This window comes from Amblyomma americanum, chromosome 3 (genome assembly GCF_052857255.1).
Source record: "Amblyomma americanum isolate KBUSLIRL-KWMA chromosome 3, ASM5285725v1, whole genome shotgun sequence".
In the NCBI taxonomy this organism is placed as follows: Eukaryota; Metazoa; Arthropoda; class Arachnida; order Ixodida; family Ixodidae; genus Amblyomma; species Amblyomma americanum.
In genome coordinates, this window is record NC_135499.1 from 180,000,480 (window position 1) to 180,021,768 (window position 21,289).

The 21,289-nt window shown below is 45.1% G+C and overlaps 1 protein-coding gene across 1 annotated transcript in view; it reads right to left on the reverse strand.

The window, feature by feature from the left end:
* Positions 1-5,479: 5,479 nt before the first annotated feature.
* LOC144124289 (uncharacterized) overlaps positions 5,480-21,289 on the reverse strand; it is a 46,802-nt gene continuing 30,992 nt past the window's right edge. Inside the window, exons 2-4 of the mRNA XM_077656925.1 lie at positions 9,659-9,840; positions 7,111-7,626; positions 5,480-6,751 (exon numbers count right to left, since the gene is read on the reverse strand). Coding sequence (XP_077513051.1) covers positions 6,050-6,751; positions 7,111-7,626; positions 9,659-9,840 — 1,400 coding nt within the window. The 3' untranslated portion in view covers positions 5,480-6,049. The remainder of the gene's footprint in view (positions 6,752-7,110; positions 7,627-9,658; positions 9,841-21,289) is intronic.

Sequence of the window (21,289 nt, forward strand, 5' to 3'; positions counted from 1 at the left end):
ACATTGTGTACACACTTAGCGTCCAGAAAAAAACGACGTGCTCAGGCAGTAGCAGTGCCAAAAGCGACACGTGCTGTGCGCAGCTAAGCCGCTGACCGCTGAGGACCTTGGACCGAACGTCGCCGACGTGCCAGCAGTGCTTCCCTCAATCCTGTTTTCTGGATTCCACAGGTGTACGACGACGAAACTTTCAGCTAGATGTAGAGTGGGCTGTCTTTGAAAAGCAGCTGGATAAGCTCACTAAATGAGGTAACCAAACGTTCCACTCCGGAAACTAAAGAAGATTCCTTCTAGCGCTATAACTGTCTGCATAGCTGTAAGGTTTTTTTACTTGCACCCTTTATGTTTACTAATCTGACTGCATTATGTCTAAGAAACGGCGTCTTCCTTCAACAAGAGTGTGAGCTCGAAGCTAACATAGCTTACAGGCGATAAGGGCCATGATTTCACTCGAACGTTGATATTGAGGCTTGGTTAGCGTAAGAATTGTACTTAAGTATTACCAGAACTACTTTCATGCTCCTTCAGTGATTCGAACATGCCATACCTGTGCAGCGCTGTGGGAGAAAAGAAAGCACTTCAACGACCACAGCAGCTCTGACTTAGTACAGCCACTGCGCTTGGGGAATTTTGTGTCGCCGTTTTTCTTCTCCCTTAGGATTTTAGGTGCAATTAAGACATTTTCAGACTTTGGCAAATAAAACACATTTGATAATTCCAAACTTTATTCTCCTTTTATGCGGTCCACGACCTCAATCAGGTATTATTAGCCATAGATACATTTCATCTTCAAAAATGTGGCTCAAGTTATTGTCAGTAGAGCTGCAGCTTTGGTCGCAGAAGATACGAAAGCTGTATAATTCACTGCCACTTGTCTTACATTTTTTTTAGGAAACCGTTGCGTCCTGAACTAATGGCTGTTAATTAATGCGGAAGATAGTAGTCGGCTAGTAATGAAACTAAGTGCACAAGAATAGTACATCGGGCTTGTTGGTGCTGAAATGTAATTTCAGGATCGCTAAAATTCGAGACGGACAAAGGGACGAAACACACGGAGCGCTCGTCCGTGTCTCCATGTCAGGCCGCATCTCCATGTCGAGCCGTATGCGTGTCCGTGTGACGCAATTTAATGAAAGGTGCTGTTCGCTAAAGAAGCTGCACTCATCTGAGGCTTAATTTAGACTCAGTAATTATTTGCACTCATCTAAACATTTCGCGATGTGCAGTGCTTGTCAGCAGTGTTTGCCGTCATTTTTAAGTGCTATCGACAGAAAGAATAAATGCACCACCAAAGACAATTTAATGTTTTGTTCCAGGACAGCTTAACACTTCAGTTAAAAAATCATGAAAGAAACAAGCGCGGTCTACATGCAATACTCAGCATCTGGAGAGAGATGGAAACGTCACTTCGATATCAGGTTTCAAGAAATAAAATTTTCATCCGCTTTCTTGGTTCATTCACTTTTCCAACCGGTAGTAAATCATTATGATTAAGGAATTCATTGAGCACTCATAGTCAACAAATTCATTCATTCTTTCGATTGTTTGGTCATTCATTGTATGCACCTCTAGTACTAAGATTCATGACGGAGAGAAGGCAGGAAGATGGGATTCTTGACAACACAATCCAAAATGAACATAGATCGAGCACTCTAGTCAACATTTTGACAAGAGAACTTGTGTTGACGAAACGTAGGTTAGCGAACTTAGGCTGCCTCATTTGTTATTGCCTTCTACTTTTACTAAGACAAATCTTTTCGGTACAATGCTGTACAGATAACGGCAGATAAAATCGCTCCATATTTCCGGGCTTTTCTTCTGCGTAGACGTCTAAGGCTTGGGTATTCTCCCGGGCCCCTTTCCGCAAGTGAAAGTCGATGTGGAGTTCCGAGTTCCTCAAGAAATACACTGCAATGAGATGCTTTTGCAATAAATACCATTGCGTGACTGCAACGACAACATGCGGCGAAAATCATGGTTTTCATGTTTACAGAGCACAAAAACAAACATTTCCCTTGAGGAAAATGAAACCACAAACACTTAAGAAATTTATTTTATCTTGTCAGGTGTTAACGAACCAATAGATACCTGCGCCTTCCCATTTTCGCGTCCTTTACTCATTTGTACGTGAGCGCTGATGAAAACAGCTTTTGATATTGCTTGTGAATGCGCTTTAAATGCTCAGGCAGTAACTCGTGGGTTTTTTCAGCCGCTACTTATATGTGTTCTAGCCCAATACCGTGCAGATGTAGATATTTTTCTGGGCAAGAAATTAAGCTTGCCTTTTGTACTAAACCCAGGCAGCGGCCAGTCGTTATTATGCGCATTGCTGCAGGCCTGCCTCTTCGTTTTAACAGTGGATATTCCTAAGAAAAACGGGTATTTTTATAGAGTAATGCACTTCAGGAATCCTTCGCGACTTGTGACGTGGAAAGAACGATAGGGATCAAGCAGTTCAACCCAACCGCTTTTAGGCTTTGCGGGAGACGAACAGCTTTAACATGTTAAAGCCGTTTTGGCGCTTCTTACCCGAGCAAATAAATGTTTCATACTGTACGTCAGCGACACATCTGAAGAATTTCACTCTTTAACTTTCGTCTAATTTAGTCTGGCGGGAAAATCACGTAGATCTAGTCACGCTGGCGCTATCAAAGAACGACCCTGCCTCCCGACCTGGCATGGTTATCCGCTATTAATCTCTGCTCGAAATAAGGCAGCAAGCGTCCGGCCTTCAGAAAACGCCTGTTGGCTCCAAGCGCACTCAAAAAAGCCCACGCACGGGTTCCCACAGCTACTGGTGCCGGCGAGGCTATTTTCGCTAAGCTCCACCCCGTTCACATGCCGCAGCCTGCGACGGCGCGTGGGGTCATCTGGTCCGCGAAAATGCGACCCGACGACCGAGACACCTGTCGACACCCAAGGTCGATGCGAGATAGTGCACTCGACGACCGCTGCCGCCACTGCCACATGGGCTGACATTTCGTGCGAACATAACAAACACCGAGGGAAACCAACTGCCCCCCCCCCCTCCTTCTTCCATTTTCCCTCGCTGAGAAAGCTTGCATCGCCGCCACCTTTGCTGCAGATGCCTCTTCTTCCTTGTATCGTAGGAACGTGTAGTCGACCGGTTTCTCGGTGACATACTGAGGAGCTAGCGTTTTCCCTTTTCCGAATGGAGCCTGGTCTCTGCGTGCTATACTCCTTGTAGTTTGCGGCTTTTTATTTCTTTTTTTTTTCCTTGCAGATTATTTTAGGCTGCTCTTGAAGGACATTGTGACCACTGCCCGCCTACAAGATTGCGTACCTGCCTGCCAGCATGCGTACCGGTCTGCCAAGCCGCTCGGCTGTGAAGCGCTCGAGCGCCAGCAATTTGTTACCTGCTTATATACCGTGGCCAACGCTTCTTCTCTTTTATACGCTGCGCTACGGCACTGGTTCTTGGGTTGCTCGGAATGTCACTCTCCGAGCTGCCTCAATGTTCGCTTTCCTTTGACCCTCAGTACTTCTATCTCGCGCACCCTGGTGACCAGAGCGGAACTACCGTTGTCGAATTGCGAAACAGCTGTGCAAGACTGAATCCAAGGGACGCGAGGAACAGTATTCACGATGGCCCCTTTATCGTTCTTTAACGAGGAGAAAAGTGGGCATATTAAAGCGGATGTAAAAGCGATACCTGTTGCGCATACGTTATGAGTTTCACCACTGGTATGACCACTCTGGTTTTGTTAATCTTGCCACTCGACTCGATCACTAGACGCTTTAAGAACGAAAGGCATGGGACTCGAAAGAAGAATAAAGCAATATACTTTTTTTTTTCTGTGCTCCATAAGCGCTCACTTATGGACGGCAATTCGCGTTCATGCCCTACCTGCGACCTCCTTTCTGCCGCCTTGGCTTCTACAGGCGTGTTCACTGTTTCTGTACGTTCAACAGCGACCACGCGTTGCGGTGATGCACGCATCCAGGCTCGCCGCGGTTACAGGGCAGTGCTAGCGGACAGACACGCGCGCTTCTCGATATTCCTTCTCAACTTCGATGGTTTGCCAAAATTATCGCAATATGATAGGTGCAGTTGAAGAACAAAATTATGCCATACTGAGCGGAGAACTCCACGACACTGATAAGAAAGGTGCTAAAAAATAAACGTTCCGACTTTTTCTGTTACCTTTTTTAAATGCTGTCACACTTCCCGAATAGTGTTCCGCCCAGTATGGCGATATTGAAAATGAAATAGTGTTATTAGGCAATAACATTGATCCTGATGAGAAGGCCAAGTGCATACGAGAGTATTGCTCGGATAATAGGCTGGATGACGACCTAAGATTACCCTAATATCGCCCACATTTTTCATCCCCCACTTGTATTGCCAGTTTAAGGTACACCATGTTCGCAGTGCCGAAAGAAAAGACGAATCCTTAAAGACAGCCACAGCACTTTGAACAAAATAAGCAGGAAAGTCGTCACGTGGTCCTCGGGTCGCCTGGTTGTCAGTGCACCCAAAAGTGAAAATTGGGTACTTCGCACTCATCTAACCGGTAAAGCCGTACTTGCATAGAGAATTTCTTGCCTCCCAGCGCGAAATACGCTGCAACTTGATGATTCGCAGAGATGGGGTGCTTGGTTTCTGCCAAGTCCAGTGGTAGAACTTTTCTAATTGCTTATTTCATGCGTCTAAAATAAAGCTAATATAATAGATATAGGGTGCATAAATTTCTCTTTGCGCTTTCGAGATCGCATTAATTTCACAAGTTAACTCATGCCTTGTTACTCGGCACTTGGGAAAAAACATTAGATTTTTTTTTCTTAATCGAGGCGACTAATGGCAATAGTAAGAATTCAGTATTGAATTGATTTATTTAATGCTACAGAGGCAAAGCCGTAGGTAAGCACAGATGATACGTTTTCTACCTCCGTTAAGTCTCTGTCCTGCATCTTTATGCAAAACATTGAAGGGAAGTACAGCAGGGACAACTCAACCCGTTAGGTTCCTTGCAAGCCGGCACAAAATCTATAATTGCTTGCACGATGAACAAGCAGCAAAAGAAGCGTACACTTTATGATTACAATTCCTGACATTCTTCTAAAAGCACACACCTTCGCATGAACGGCAGAACGGTCCCTACAGTTTGTGTGCTTCCGGCCTAGAGTTCGAAAGCCGGACATTTTGAAAATATTTTTCACTGCTGGCTATATCAGTTACCCGCAGAGCACAAAATCAAGGTGATCCTAGTATGAAGTAGTCCGCGTAACTAGAAAACATAGGAGGAAAATTTTAGGCGAGCGTTGTTGGCTAGGTGGAGTGAGCCTTGGAAAAAGAACATGCAGAAGACAGTTTCTACGAACAAATTTAAGAGCTTTATATTTTATTGCTGCCAAGCACCAAAAATTGCTGACCATTGAAATGGCAAGAAAATAGATCTTAGGTATAAGCACGGTGGGTAAAAGTAAACAACCATCGCTTTTATTACAGGGTGCCGGTAACATTTACCATGCCAGAATGTACAGAGCTTCGGCAGAAAACGCGGGCTGTAAGCAGCACTGCACTTCCGTGATACTTATGAGAAGGCAGTGCTGCTATAAAAAAAGAATATCAAAATGAAAACATGTAATAAGCATGCTCACTGTCCTTCCCGTGTCACTTTAGAATGATACAGAATGTTATGCACTAAAACATCAAAATGCTTTTCAGGTGGGGATATGATGATTACGTTATGAAGCGGGATAAAATGAAATTCATCTGATAAGGCTTTCTATGCATACGTGTAAACGATCACAAAATAACACTACCACACTGACATCACTGTAACGACTGAAAACATAAACAAATCTGGATTTTTCCTTTTTTTTGTTATGAATTGGCACTATGAAATGTAAACACAGAAAACCAGCGATTACATTCGTTTTCGATACGCTCTTCTCACAAACACAAGTGGACGGCTCACACGTAGCCCCGAGTGCATGCAAGCGATGGGCGCTGTAACCTCGTTTTCCAAGATTTCTTGTAAGTGAACATGTGGGAACACTACTTCACCAGCGAGCCAAATACTTTTCAGCGACTCTTGGCTTTGTAGTCAAGGCGCGCGGTTTGGTGATGATGGTGCGGCTGCAAGGCGATTACTCCCACAGTCGCGTGAGGGCCGCTGGCATCAGCAGCTCCAGGAGCAGTTAGGACTTTGGTGGCCACGACTTCCGGCGCGGGACCTCCACCGACGAGAGTAGGATGGCCGACAACAACGGGTCCTGCGCCGTGGATCACACCAGCTGGCGGCCCATGAACAGGAGGCACCGTGTCTCCCACCGCTACTGGAGGCTGTGCAAATACAGCCCGGTGTCCGCCGCCCATTCCTCCAAGGAAGGCAATTCCTGGCGCGGCCGCGGCTGGATGTTGGCCGTGTGAAGGAACATATGTCGCCGCTCCTCTTGCCACGGCCGATCCTCCAGCTTGAACTCCTGCTTTGACAAGCACGCCGCCCCTTTGGGCCTTGATGACAGCGGGGTTGACGGCCACGGGTATAGCGTCGTACACTGCGCCGGCGGGTGCCGACGGTGCCGTTCCGGGCTCGTTGGTGCGGATTCTCGCCCGGAAGCCGTTCGCGTCGGCCACGTAGTCCACCCGGCGTGAGATGCCGTAAACGTCGGTGTAGCCGTAGGATCCGCGCTTTGTGTTTTGCGCGTCGCTGGTTTCGTGCCGGAATTGGGTGTTGCCAAACTCGTCCACGCTCTCGTAGCCAAACTTGTACGGGTGCGGTGGCTGCGATTACGTTAAGAGAAAAATAATAAATACAGCGCTAAAAAGGCAAATTGCTCTTTGTGCTTGTAAAAACTTTGAGAATGAAAATTAATTTTGCTTCACATAGTGCTCGGTATATAGCAGCACGGGTTAATAGGCGCTCTCTCTCCTCTTCTGCGCATAACAGAAGCGTCAATAGATGGTTAGGCTTAGTTCAGTGTTCAGATTCCATTAAATAGATATAATCGATATCCAAGCCAATCCACATGGATTAGAAGAGGGATGAATAGAATCTGGTAGCGTCCGCAGCTTAAAGACCACAGTACTAGAATCCTACGACCTTTCTTGTGTTTCTCAAAGACACGATTTAGTGTACTCACATAAGCAGGCTCATGAGAAGCACCGGGTATCACAGCAGGAGTGCCGACCTTGGAGACGATAGGAACGCGCTGCACGAAAGTACGTACTGCCGGTCTTCCGCCCACAATAGAACCACCCACGGCAGGTGCTGGAGACACCGGTCTGACAACAACAGCCGGTAAGGGGCCAGAGACGCCATGGAACGGGCGTGCCTGAAGATGTGGTAGCTGGAAGAGCGGTGCTCGGGCCACAGAGGCAGGGAACACTCCGCCCGGACGTGGTTCACTTTCAGGCGGCGCTAGTGGATATAACGGCAGTGGATACCTCTCGAGCACCGGGGGAATGCCATGGAATGTTCCAGCTGCCAAGTTTGGTGGTGGTAGGGTGATTGTTCTGTGTGCCACTGCTGGAAAACCTTGTGGCCTTGACGGGAGGCCTCTGGGCACGACCGTCGCGTATATTCTAGGGAGGACAATGCCCGAATCTTCTGGGTACCCGGCCAGTACACTGGGAGATACGCAGATGGCTAGGAGGATCTGCAAGGAAAATTAAGATGGAATATTACCGCATAAGCTCACTTTTTCTAAACTCTTTTGGTGTCAAGAAAAGAAAAACTTTTCAACGTGCGCCAAATGTAAGCCAAGACTGTGAGTTTACATCTCACCGTCCTCGCTTGCGGCCCCTTGAGAGCCCATCAGTTTATAAGAACAAGCTGTTTTCATAAGGACGAACTAAGCGTACGCTCTAGATCTGTGGTGGCAGCATGAACAAAGCAGTAAATGGTCATTAGAAGCGTAATTTTAGGACTCAGTTCCACGTGACTAAAAGAACTAATGACTGATGGTAACCGTATCACGTCAATATAACCGAAAGGGCATTCGTCACGGAGACAACGAAACAATAGCTGAAGAGTTCGTTGCTGAGCACGAGAACTCGACATTGTTGACAATATATTCACTCATGCATCAGAATATATTCATTCATCAAGTTATGGAGTTATTTCCTCTCAGTCGTATGCCATGAGCTCCCTAGTTTCATGTGGTGGGCCCCGCGTGCGTACCATTCAGCAGAGCTCTAGGACGCCATGCTCTTATCCTTGCGCCTCTTATTGGGCAGCTTGTATTGAATCGCAACCACAAAAAAACCCCTTCCCTCCTTCCTCGAGAAACTAAATTCACGGTGTCTAGATGATGTTCAAGAGTTTAAAAGTCAATTAGCAGTTTTTTCTTCCAGCATGTCTTGGGAACACCATGTGCATCATATCGCAACAAAACTGACAAGGTACGTTCTTCAGAGATCAATGAAATTACTCTTTCATAACTGCATCTCTTTTCTTATTATTTAAACTATTGCTACTTGGTGCGGACATCAGCCACGGCATGCACATCTTTTTCTGGAAAGAGGAGTGATGAAAATACATCACTTTTATAAATGGCGCTTGAGTTCCCGGTTTATACTTTAAAAACTTAAAATTATAACTTTTAAGCGTAACCTTCCTGAGCTAGACACCCGGGAATCAAGTTGCATGACAAAGCATGCGCAGACCTAGACAGCGCCCAAACCTCGAAAAAACTCAAGTAGAGAACATCTGGAGTACAGTCTTCTATCCCTTTTAAATACATATGTGTATAATAATTTTGATCTGTGCTGGCCGTCGAACAGTTATTTGGTTGCCATGTATGCTAAAATATAACTTCTCCTTTTTCTTTCTCTTTTTTTTTTTGCTGCCGGTACTTGTGTTTACTAAATGTAAATATTGTCTGAGCAAAGTATAACATCGTTCTTTTCCTTCTCTTCTACCTGTGCCCTCCTGAATCAAAACCTCTTCTACACTGTTACTACACTGTGCCTTTGTTTAAAAAGCATTAATGCCAAGCCGCTACTAAGTAAAAGGGGCGGCTGCGGCTTTGCCAAGCTCTATCTGATAGCTTTGTTTTTGCATCTCCGTTCTCTGTGTCTTTACAAGGCATCAGTAAAGGAGTTTGGATTTCTAGAAGCCACCGTGGACAAGTGCTCACGACTCGCTACCCACACTAAGGCCGTGTTTGACAACGTTTGCTGTGTCTAGCCTAAAATAGAGCTCTCGTATTCCTTTCAGTGTAATTAAAACTAGTAGTTACAAGAAGCGTACAATGGTCTAATGAGCAGCCAAAAGTGCATGAACATGTCCAGCTCTGGATCTGTAGCGGCGGTAAAATTTCCCTTTTATACAATCGATAAACTAATAGTAACGATTTGTCACTCACGTCCGCACAAATATACTTAATCCACTTCGTACCGGCTGATATGAGGACATGATCCCGCGCACATGCCCCTATAGGTGCCTTGCAAAACTACTCACCCATGTGAGCATTATCTCCGCCGTGTAACCCATCCGGGAAGCGCTTGCTACGTGTCCATATTGCCGCGCGCGCTCAGTGCATTTATATAAGGGTGGCGTTCTCCCTCTTTTCTGTGAAACGCGGAGATGTCAGGATTGAGGACAATGGCGGCGGACTGCCCGCTGTTCTTCACTCTGCAAGCCACACACTGCGCGGAGAAGTCGCTACCTTCCCTCTTGCCCCTCACTGCGGCGGAAGGCGTGGAAGCCTCGAGCGGCGGGGACGCCTGATCCACTTCCACCGCCACGCCCAGCGGGAACATCAGTCTTTCGCACTGATCGGCCACGGCTTGCTGAGCAAACGCGTCCTGCTGTTCGGCTCCTCGGTTGCCTTGCCTCCTTCCGTTGTGCGCCTTGACGGGCTCCTTCCCTGTAAGAGTTGGAGACCATTAACGGTGAACCTGCATCAGTGCAGCGTTTGAGATGAGTACGGAGGCGCGGTTGACCTCGGGGTAATAACCTATCGTTTCGTTCCTGAAAATATAACGATGGAGGCCGTCTGCGGCCTTTTGGTAACGGGTTTCCGTTTTCCTGCCTATTGGTGACGTCAGAAAGAAACTTTCTTCAGCTGGCATGAAGGGGAGATTGCAGCCGGCGCGTGGCGCCTCTGAAAAAATATTTTACCGCAATAATAATTATGGGCAAAAATTTCGTCGTATTAATCAGGCAGCTTCGCTTTTTTTTTTTAAACTAACAGTCAACATGGATACCTTATCCCCACAGAAAGCTTCTAAATGAGTGTAAAGCTCAGAACAATCTTGGGCCTTCCATTTCTTTTTCTTTTTTCATTCGACAAGCGCCCTATCAATGATAGCTAGGAAAGGACGATGGAGATAACTACAAATTATACATATTACACTACCATATGAACTTTCTTTGCTGGTCTTCTAATGAAACCGAAATATGCATATTTCATTTAGCGTTCCCTGCCCTTACACGTAGCATTTAACAAAGCGCTCCTTCTTGATTTGGCATACAAACAAAAAGAAAAGAATAAATAGGTGTAATAGAGATTTTCTTGATCTAGAGCATTTCTATTATGGTTGTTCTTGCAATGTTATTTTAGACCTAATAAAACGTAATTGCGCTGCGAAAAGCCTGAAGAAACCTAAATAACTTTAAATTGGGCCTCTGGTGGATAAAAAAAAATGGGCTGTTTCTTTTATTGACATCTTCGATCAATCCACATCCACTGTAATGAGACATTGGCCCCATGCTTCACGTTCGTCTAGCTGTTGCGCGAAACCGCCAGATTTTATCTCGCATTGATTTTCTCGTTTTTTCTTATTCAATAGCTTGCTTAGCCAAATTGTGCTTGTTGCTTTGCAGCTAATTTCGCGAAATCATGCCCCGTGGCTTGAATAGCGGAGAACATGGTTCAGATTGTTTTGCCTGTGAACTACTTTTCGTTACGAAGAGGACAACAGCTCCAATGCTGCGTTCAATTGTTGCAGGCTTTTGACGCCAATGAGGCCAAGTCCTTGTTCACAGGCCGATTGGCCCCGTTCGCTTCGAAATTATGTAAAGTCGGCAAAAGAAGTCCCCTCAGCCATAGTTGTGGAGCTCAGACTGATTGACGCCCTGCTCCGGTGGAAACGCGACCCGATGATCTTTCGGAAGAGCACTATTTGAATTTCAGATGGCTGCGGCGGTCTTGCCCCCGCGCACACCCTCTCGGTCGGTGACTGGCGCGAGGAGATGTTGCAGTGCCTTGGTTGTGCGGTGCAACGCGGTGGTCTTGCACCGGGTTGGTAACGCGGTCGCTCCTGCTGGGCTGCCCATCCGATATTGCTGGCCGCTTTCTCTGTCTGCTTCACACGCTCGGGTCACGGCTTTTCCTCCTTGCACGTTTTCAGTTTTGTGCTTGTGTTGCACGTCAGCTCCTTTGCATGGCATTCTAGCAGAGGTGGGGCAGTAGCCAGAGCTGGAAAGGCTGCCAGAAAGACCTGTTATGTGGACTCCAACAAAGTGCTCTTAGTGAAGTGCGACACACCTCCTACTAAATTTTTGTTTGTGCAAGCGCTTCAGCAGTATTCAAATGATGAACTTTGAATTTTCCTCTTTTTTTTCTTGGCTTTCGTAGCAAAGTGGTGACATCGTAAGAAACAGTAGTTTCTTATAATGGTGATAGGTAGTTTGTTTAGGAGGGCATTCCAACGCACTGTCTCTAACTAATTTCGAACTAATTTCACGTGCTAGCCATTCAGCGAATCTGCCCAGCACAACTTTACTTAAGAAGATATGTTTTGCGATTCCTGAGCACTTCTGCCTTGGAGGCTAGAAGCCGTCGTAACATGTGCTACGCCGCATTCGTCACCAACGGAGGCTTTGTGCAAGCAGCCGCTACGTCCTGCCCCTTCGTATGAAAGTTTTTAACCTCGAGCACTACTTAGATCCGGTAATTTATCATTTCAAAAGTAGTTTGACCGAAAACATCGCACATTGCGGAAGAATTTGGACCAAGTTGTTCTGAGAGTGTTTGCGGCTGCTTTGCAGACATTAACGGTGGATGTCTAAACTAAACCTTTCTAGCGCCATTTTTTTGTTTGCTTTGAAAGCAAATTTTTTTAATGCGAAAGGATTGCTACTCTCATTAAGAGAAAAGCCGGCAGCATGTGTATGTATGTATGTATGTATGTATGTATGTATGTATGTATGTATGTATGTATGTATGTATGTATGTATGTATGTATGTATGTATGTATGTATGTATGTATGTATGTATGTATGTATGTATGTATGTATGTATGTATGTATGTATGTATGTATGTATGTATGTATGTATGTATGTATGTATGTATGTATGTATGTATGTATGTATGTATGTATGTATGTATGTATGTATGTATGTATGTATGTATGTATGTATGTATGTATGTATGTATGTATGTATGTATGTATGTATGTATGTATGCGTGTGTGTGTACTCGCACATGGTACAAGAGAATAGAGGTATATACATCATCAAGCGGCGGTATGACGCACAAAGCAAGCCGAGCACCGCCTCTTCAGACAATCCTGTAGATATCGTTCGCCTATATATACTCGCCACTGGCCGACCACTATGTGGAGCCAGTTTTCCCGACCTTCTCGGCCAGAAAAATGTGAAGCAACCGTTCGTCGTAGTGTTTCGGTTCGTGTAAAACACGCGCGTGTGTTTGTGGGCGTCCAAAGAATTAAATGTCCACCTCTTGCATACACAACATGCAAACTTTTGCGGTCTGGTGCGCAACTAATACGCGAACACATAAGCTCACAGGCAAGAAATTTAATGCATATACAATCATTACGCGTGAACAAAGCATCCGGGGTAGAGTAATGCTTTCGCATTCCCACCAGTAAGCAGTCTTAAGTGCCTATGCCAATTTTTTCTCCTACAAAATATCTGCAGTCCCAACGAAAAATGCTTCATAGTTTTTTAGCTGAAAATGCCAGTTGTTAATCTTTCAAACCGATGTGCAACATTTTGTACAAGGTATCTAAGTATCTGAAATGATTGAAATAGCAATGTTTATATGCTAGAACTTAAATAAACAACCCGTTAATCTTTTTTCGAAGTTGCACGCAATGATTGAGATCGTGGTAAAATGAACGATGTTTTTACTGCTGGCAATACTTGTCTCCATAATAATGGCGGAAGACGCTTCCCAGCGCACTGTTTCGTGAACTAATATTTCCTCTCTTCGGGAGGTGGTAGAAAAAATCCTCATATTGAAACAACGAGGATGCTAAATTAACTGAAAGGAGAAATCTCTGCCATGTACAGCACAGGCTCAGAAAAAATCTATAAGTTCGGTTTGTCACAAATTGTCTTCAAGACATCAAATATCAAGTGGTTTTAGCGCGTATTCTTCGCGTAATTAAAGCGTACAACGTCCAAGCCTACAGCAGTACGTGAGAGCGAATCTACCCGCAAAGCTTCTAAACTTTCCTTTCCAATGGTATACAGCAGTAGAAACCCAAGCCCCGCGAGATATTTTAATCAGCGGAGGTGCGAAAAATTTAGCTTCGCTAGCCGCTGCCTTAGACCACCTTGCCATCGCCACACTCTAAGGTACCCCCACGGGCAGGCATGTACCGCAACAACTCGGGTGGCCGACCTTGAATTATGGATCGTGTGAATCTAAAGGCATGTGCCTTTAGATCAGCACAGCAGATCATTGGCGTAATGTTGGGAAGGTGTTGGCAAAGACCATCCCTACAAAGGACCAGCATTTACCAACATATTTCCAATATTGCGCCAATGATCTGTGCTGCTTGCATTGCCCAAGAAATAAAAGTCAATATCTCTGTCGCCCCAATACCGATAAACATAAAAGCAATGCTGGAACCATTCACCATATTTATGTTATAAATGAATAAAGTGTATACAGGAGCCCGCAACACACCCTACGGTAATGATGGCAACGGCGGAGGCGGTTGATTGGGAGGGTGACAGGGTCATCATAGCCACAGTACGCATTGGAAATAGCCCAGAGACGGAAGAATGTGGCAATACAAATGGGGCCACCAGATGAATCCATAATTATCATCAGTGACTCGCAAACTGCCCGACTAGTTTCCGTGTCATAACTTCCACAAAAATACTACGCTCTGGCACGCATCTCATCTACTGCGCATACCATTCTATATCGCATGCACGAAATCTCGGAAACACGCCTCGTCTGGACACTTGGACATGTGCCTCTCAGTTGCAATGATTGTGTTCATGTGACAGCCAGAGAACTTATATTCCAGGAACCAGTGGAGGGCACCGACTTTAATACGGAAGCTTCGCCGACTTCGTACCTGCAGTGTTCAGGCTTGACGACTCCGCCAGATTTGTTTTTCGTGCGGCTGAGTTTGCGTATAGTGACCTGCCCGAGTACTTGCTCCAACAGTGACGTACGAACAATACATGCTGCCGTTGTGCTGTAAATCTTTTAAAAAGTGGCTGGACAAACTATGTTTTCCTTCCAAAAAATATAGAGTCCTGAAACAACATGCATAAAATGCCAAACCAGCTCACATACGGGCTCGCACCTGAAAAATAGCTCCAAATATTAACATGTGCTTGTTATTACTAAGACAAACATAATTCTGGTACTAGAAACACACTGTCAGCACCAGACGTGTGTAAGCAATCCTCATCCTTCCGACAGCCTGCTTACCCAAGGAATGGCTAAGGTTACTTCTGAACTTAGATGGCTCCATTCAATGCTTCATCAAGTTGAAGAACCGTGGATGACTCCTCACTTGAGGTAGGGAGACAACACAGGCTAAGCAGCGTTCTAAAATTTGGTCCTTATAGAAAAGGAGTCAATAAGGATTAACCACGTACGCCAAAGCGATTGCTGCAGCAAGAGATGCCCGCAGTACCCCTCCGTCACCTGGTATGCACGTCACAGAACCTTAAGAAAAGGGCAAATGCTGATGTAACAGCTTGCAGTTAGTGCGATAATAATCACAACAGCGTTGCTAGAAACTAGCAGTATAATTTCAAGAAGGAAAGCAATATTTTGTATAAAAGACACCGCACGAGAGATAAATCGTACCCGCTTATGAATGCACGGTATAGTTACGAGATGACCAAACAGAAACTCATAGGAAACGTTCCAAGTTTTTATTATTTCAAACACGCAGACTGTTTTTCTTCCTTTGTCATGCTTTCTGTAGTCCTTTGAACGCGCCTTGGTAGCCTCCCCAGCGCGTGCTTGTAGTTTCACTTTTCGAGTGTGATAGTTTTTGCGGGTCTGGATGGCTCGTCGCGTGCCTACAATGTCTGTAGATATCTGCCTGCCAACGCTAGCATCCACCTCCTTTGCATCTGCCTCACCGACCACACCCGGAATGCGTGACACAGTTGGAAAGTAAATTGACGTAAAAAAAAAAAACGCCTGCGCCCAGACGCATATAACAGACGATGATTCTAGGCAGAGATGTCGTACACGCTACGTCTCCGCTGCGTGATCACAAGTAATGAAACGAAACAAGTCCATACAGTTTTCTGCTGTGACAGGCTACCTTGTGTTCCTTGTGTATGCACTAGATCAAAATATTAAACAACACATATGCATTTTGGCAGTGGGGTATTCTTGGTGTAGCACAGAATAGTCAGCCGATTTTTTTTTTAGTCGGAAAGAACATTTTCTTATGCAGTTTGAAGAACTTGAAATCAGTATCCGTTTTATTCAATTTCTATGATATTCAGGACTGCTTACGCTGGAAGTTGCTTGCTTAGATGTGCAAAAAGAGGTTGCACACCATGACCGCTGGATAGCGGTCAAGTAAGCTAACATTCCTTGGCTTGCGACAGGGCTGCACTGGATATAAATGGATTAGTTTGGCTGCGTTTCGCCGCTACCTTAGACAGCTTTATCTTCCTCTCTAATGTGAGAGGTCGCGTTTTAGAAGGTATTTATATAAACACCGCGGAGCAACGTACTTAGCACGTGCACGCACAAGGCCTAAATTAAAGCAACTGCGACGCCCAGTGCGATATTTTTGCACAAGACGAACCAACTTTAAGACCCAGGATTTGAGTATTCATTGCGTTGGAACTGAGTAAGTTTTATTTTTTATTTTTATTTCGTTCGAGGAAAAGCTACGGAACTATCAAGTTAACTGCTGCATCTTTAGAACTCCGCTTTCACAGTGGGTGATGACGCGAAACAAAGAAAACGTGCGCTGAACTCTACGACACGACAGCTGTTGTGTTAGCCTGCCGGCTTGCATGTGCACGAAGCTGCATGGAATTTTTTACAAACGCAACTGTCAACTCCGAACTTTGCGGGAAAGCTGTACAGCCTTTTTTTTTTTTGTAGCAGCATGGATGCGTTTGGGTTATTCGTAATGAGTAATTTCTCCCGTATTACACTGCGCCATGCGTGAAGGGCGCGTGAAGAAGAGAACAGCAGACTTTACGAGACAGGCTTCACGAAATGAGGCAACAAGGATGTCAAGAGATGCTCACGCCAGGTTGAACGAATCCGCACTCAGAAGTTGCAGCAATGGTCTTCTGTAGTGACTATAAAGTAAACGATTCCGTTCGTTTTTGGTGTACAAGGGAGTATAGTTTAGCCCACTTAGGCGCAGCGTCGCTCTAGTAAAAGAAGGCTGAAGAGCTAATAATAATATTAATTGGTTTTTGGGGAAAGGAAATGGCGCAGTATCTGTCTCATACATCATTGGACACCTGAACCGCGCCGTAAGGTTAGAGATAAAGGAGGGAGTGAAAGATGAAAGGAAGGAGGAGGTGCCGTAGTGGAGGGCTCCGGAATAATTTCGACCACCTGGGGATCTTTAACGTGCACTGACATCGCACAGCACACGGGCGCCTCAGCGTTTTTCCTCCATAAAAACGCAGCCGCCAGAGTTTCTTTTTGCCCCTGTCCCAACCTGCATGGTTGAGGCATGGTAATTACTAAGACCAAGTTTGCTTTAATATAGTAAAATACACAAACCACCTTATTTAATTTTGAATAAGATGCGCGACGTTTCAGAACACGACAGACGCTATCTAACGTCCCGCAAGCTTGAGAATGGTCTGAGCACCTTCGCTGTGCGCAGCGCATAGGCTACGGGCGGAGAACGACTCAATGTTGAAATAGTGAATCGCACACATTCATAACGAAGCCTCGAAAGGAAGATGCGAGGAGGAATGTTTAAAAAAACTCAGAACGTTCTTACAACAAGCTACCACATTAGCATTTCAAATAATTACTGATAATGCTTTTTTGAAATGCTGTTCATTTATTTTGATGCGTGTGCATATAGAGTTACAGATCGTAAATTCAGAACGGTTGCAGTTGGAGTTAGGAGCCATACACACAAAAAAAAAGATTCAGGACGCGGCGAAGGATATGGACTCGTCATGTTGACCGTAGTACAATTGAGGGAAGATGGTTTCTTTAGCATATCAACCGTTAATTACTGACATAAAAATTTATTCTCTATCACAGCAGAGAAATTATAACGAACATGTTGAAGAGTGTCATAAGCAACTCACATTTGGAACAGTTTTTACGAATATAATGCTTTAAAAACGCTTCGTTTCCTCTATACTCCACACTAAGCGAGCAAAACCATGGCGAACGATAAGACTGCGGCTGCTAGCGAACTTTGGTACCAGCTGCAGCTATGCTAGCTAGTGCACACCAAGTCACCGGCCAGTAAGGGATACCAGCCTTGATGAGAGAAATTATATAGGTGAACAGCTGCTGTGGATATATCCGATATCGTTCGCCACCTTAGAAACGCAGAAAGCAGTAATGTTGTTGTTACAAAAATGACGCCATTTGAAGTTTACTTCACGGTTGAAAATTTCTAAAAGCGGACTATCTGTGCATCTGCTGTGAAAGAAAATTTTAATAATTAATGACATTAACTAATTACAACAGCCCAATGTTCATTTGCAGACTACAGCGTCTGCACGACAGCAAATCATGCTTCAAAAAAAAATTACAAGAAAATATACAATTGCATGATTTCTTTGTTGTTGCCTCGGCTTATATCACTTGGGGCATACCCTACCGTAAAGATTCTTAATTTTCGGCGGGTAAAGGTAAGTAAGGGCTTCAGAGAAGCTTCAGTCGTCAAAGAGAAGGGCACTCTTTTCTTCTACCTTTTTTCTTAAGCTTCTTCAGTTCAACAGATTTTACGTACGAACAAAGAAATTAATAGTTAAGCTGTTCTCCCACTAAATGACAACTCTGATGCCATCGTCATCAACAGCCTGACTACACCCGCTGCAGGATGAAGGCTCCTCCCTTGCCTCTCTAATTAACCCTGTCCTGTGCCAGATGCGGCCACCTTATACCTCCAAACCTAATCTCATCCGCCAGCCTAACTTTCTACCACCCCTGCTACGCTTGCCTTCTCTTGAATGCCTTTGATGCAAAAACAATTAATAAGAAACAGGAATGTTTATAGCAAGTCCCGCCGCAAAAAAAATTCTTCAAATAATATGTCTTACATGACATAATAATGATGTTTAATCAAGTGATCTCAAAAGCTCGCATTTCTCTCAACTGCAGAGGGTAAGCAGGTTTAGAAATCATAGTTGAGTAAGACAGGTGAAGTTTAAAAAGCGTGTTAAATATCAGTTCCATGTAAAACGCAATTCAAGCGCCACGAAGACTAATTTGTAGGATTTAGTTTCTGTGAGGAAATAAAAATACAAAGGGGAGCGCTGCCGAGACGAAAGTTTTTCGTTACCCACGGGAAATGTTATCGCATGCGCACTACGCGACTTGTATACCTTAACTTGCAGAGCTCTATATATAAACCACTCTGCGTGCCGTTTCTTCACCTGCTGCGCTGCTAACAGGACGTCCTAAGGAAGCAACGTTGCCCCACATGGCTTTACATATAAACAAATAAAACATACGCATAGCGCCGACGAGAAATGCATATAATACGGTCAGCTCCGCATAGCATCCAGAAAGACGTCACGCTACTCTGATCTCTCATCCGGCGTTCTTAGGTTCCGCGTGAAGACAAGACGGCGGCAGCAGCTGGGTGCTTACAGCAGGAAGAAGTCATCGCAGGCTGCGAAGACGCGTTTTCGAGATCCGGTGTGCATGCAAACAGCCCGCCCGCGTTTCAATTTCATAACGCTGGCCTACAAGGAAGCACACCGGGCAGCACTAAATGTGGATGATTGCACCCCACGGAGAGGACACTCAGCGCCTTATGCCTGCGGCCTCTTTGATATGGCTGGCCAGGTAGCCACCCCTTCGCCTGCTGTATGTTTGGCGGCGTCGGTTCTTGCAAATGAGAAATAAAGCCGTCCATTTTTAGTTGCCAGGATTCCTTTCCGTTCCGATCACTCTGCTTAGAGAGTGGATTCATGAGGCGGCATTTGCCTCTTGGTAATGTTGAAGCTTGCCCCACTGGTGGATAGTTATTGCAGCCAAGGCGGTAAAAATAGTTTCAAATATGGCGTTAGCTGCGCATAAAGAGCTGCCTAGCTCTAGCATCGCGTTATTCGAATCAGTACCTGAGCAGCCAGTCTAACTTTCCGAGCGCTCTCTAAGAAAGCATGGAGACGAAAAAAGAGCACTTGGACAAGAACCGTGAGCTGATTTGCATGTCTTTATTAAAGTGTTGTTATTATAGCTGCTCTGCCATGGTTTGCGATGGACAGCAGTTCAAAGCTGCTTTTTAGACGCGATCAACCATTTACAGCGTTCGTCGTCTCCACTATCCAAGTATTAGATTGGAAACTTCTGACTGCTTTTTAAAACAGCTGGAAAGGAAAATATAAACAACTATTTTTTAATATTTTATTTTTGCTCTAAACTTTAGTGTCATCCCGCTTGGCTTAGTCATGAACTAATTATCTGTAACAAGCTTTCTTCACCTGCTCTGGCTACACTTGGAAGACCAACGTGTGATCTTGAGCAGTCGCATCTTCGCTAAAACGGCCAGGTAAAGCTTTGAATCACAGAACATTTGACTGGTTGCAGTTTATTATAATGGCTTTTCCACTCATTTCAAATGAACTAGACAACATTGAGCTAGAGTGCATTACTTCTATAGAGGTTCGACAGTTTTTTCCCCCATCAAAAACGTGTCGTCATGTCCCCCGGTGTTCTCATGCAATGTCTTTACACCACTTTTTTTCAGCATTTAAATGCATCTGATTTTTTATTATCGTTCGTCAGTCATGTAGCCCCGCCAGAGCGAATTCGGACTCTAAATCGGTTTTTCCCTCGAGCTCGTCGCCTCTCTTACAAGCATAACTTCTGTATAATTGATCCACTTTAACTACTGCAGCTCCCTTTAGAAGCCGGGGCTTTGTCCTGCAGTGGACCTAGTCACGCTGATGACGACGATAACGACATGGATAGAAATCATTTGTCGCTTCTCTTTGCCGAGTTTCTGACGTGGTATCGGTGCTTCGCGGTAGACAAAGGCCAAGTGACGTCCTTCCCCTTAGTGGAATGAATTCTATCGTACAACACCCGGTTTTCGTGAAATTGCATCATTTACACTTACTCGCTCGAAGCCTACGTTGTGGACTGAAGGTTACCGAGGACTGTGTAAAATTTAAACCCCAAACGCGTGCGACTGTCGTCGCGCCATGTTGTCTCTCGATGTTGTCCATGTTGTCTCATTGTCATTTATTTCTTCACCAAAATAAATTAATTGACGCATCAATTAGTCCCCTTGACTTTTAGACACAATGTGAGTTGCAATCACTTTATTTCAGTAGAATATATTCCTGAATGTAGCGCACATTACGCTCGACAATGGCAACCGCTGTTTTGATGATGTCCCCATGCCTAGGTACAAACCGGTGCAACCAGAGGTTTGTGCTGCAGCAGGTAACTCAACACCACGAAGCACAAACTGCCAGGAACACACGTCCACGACTGCGTTCAGTAAACCCTGCTTAGGCAAGCAACGCGTCATTGGAGACCTCTCTTCCGAAGGCGTCTCACCGTGCATCGACCTTCCCAGCCCTCCCTCGCGGTTCCAAGGTGAAGGGAGAGGTTTCCTATTCAAGTGCAGCTCATATATCGTCCGCGAGCGAAGGCAGCGGCAAACCAGTCGTCGCGTGAGCGCGCGACATCCTGTAACCTTGGCCCGGATGCTCTAATGAACTGCCTCGTGGCTTAACGTCCGAGGAAGATCATAATGGAGGATGTGGCTTTACGTTCATGAATACCTCGATATCACGTCTGCAGACATGTTATTTACTGCATTTGTGTTCTTTACACCCTGCTGCTGACTTTATTTGTCTGCTCGCAGTCGCATTTTCGTCTCAAATAAAACATGAGAGAACACCCGTATGAAGACTTGAGTTCGAGAAAAGCATTGGAGGTGCTTTAGCT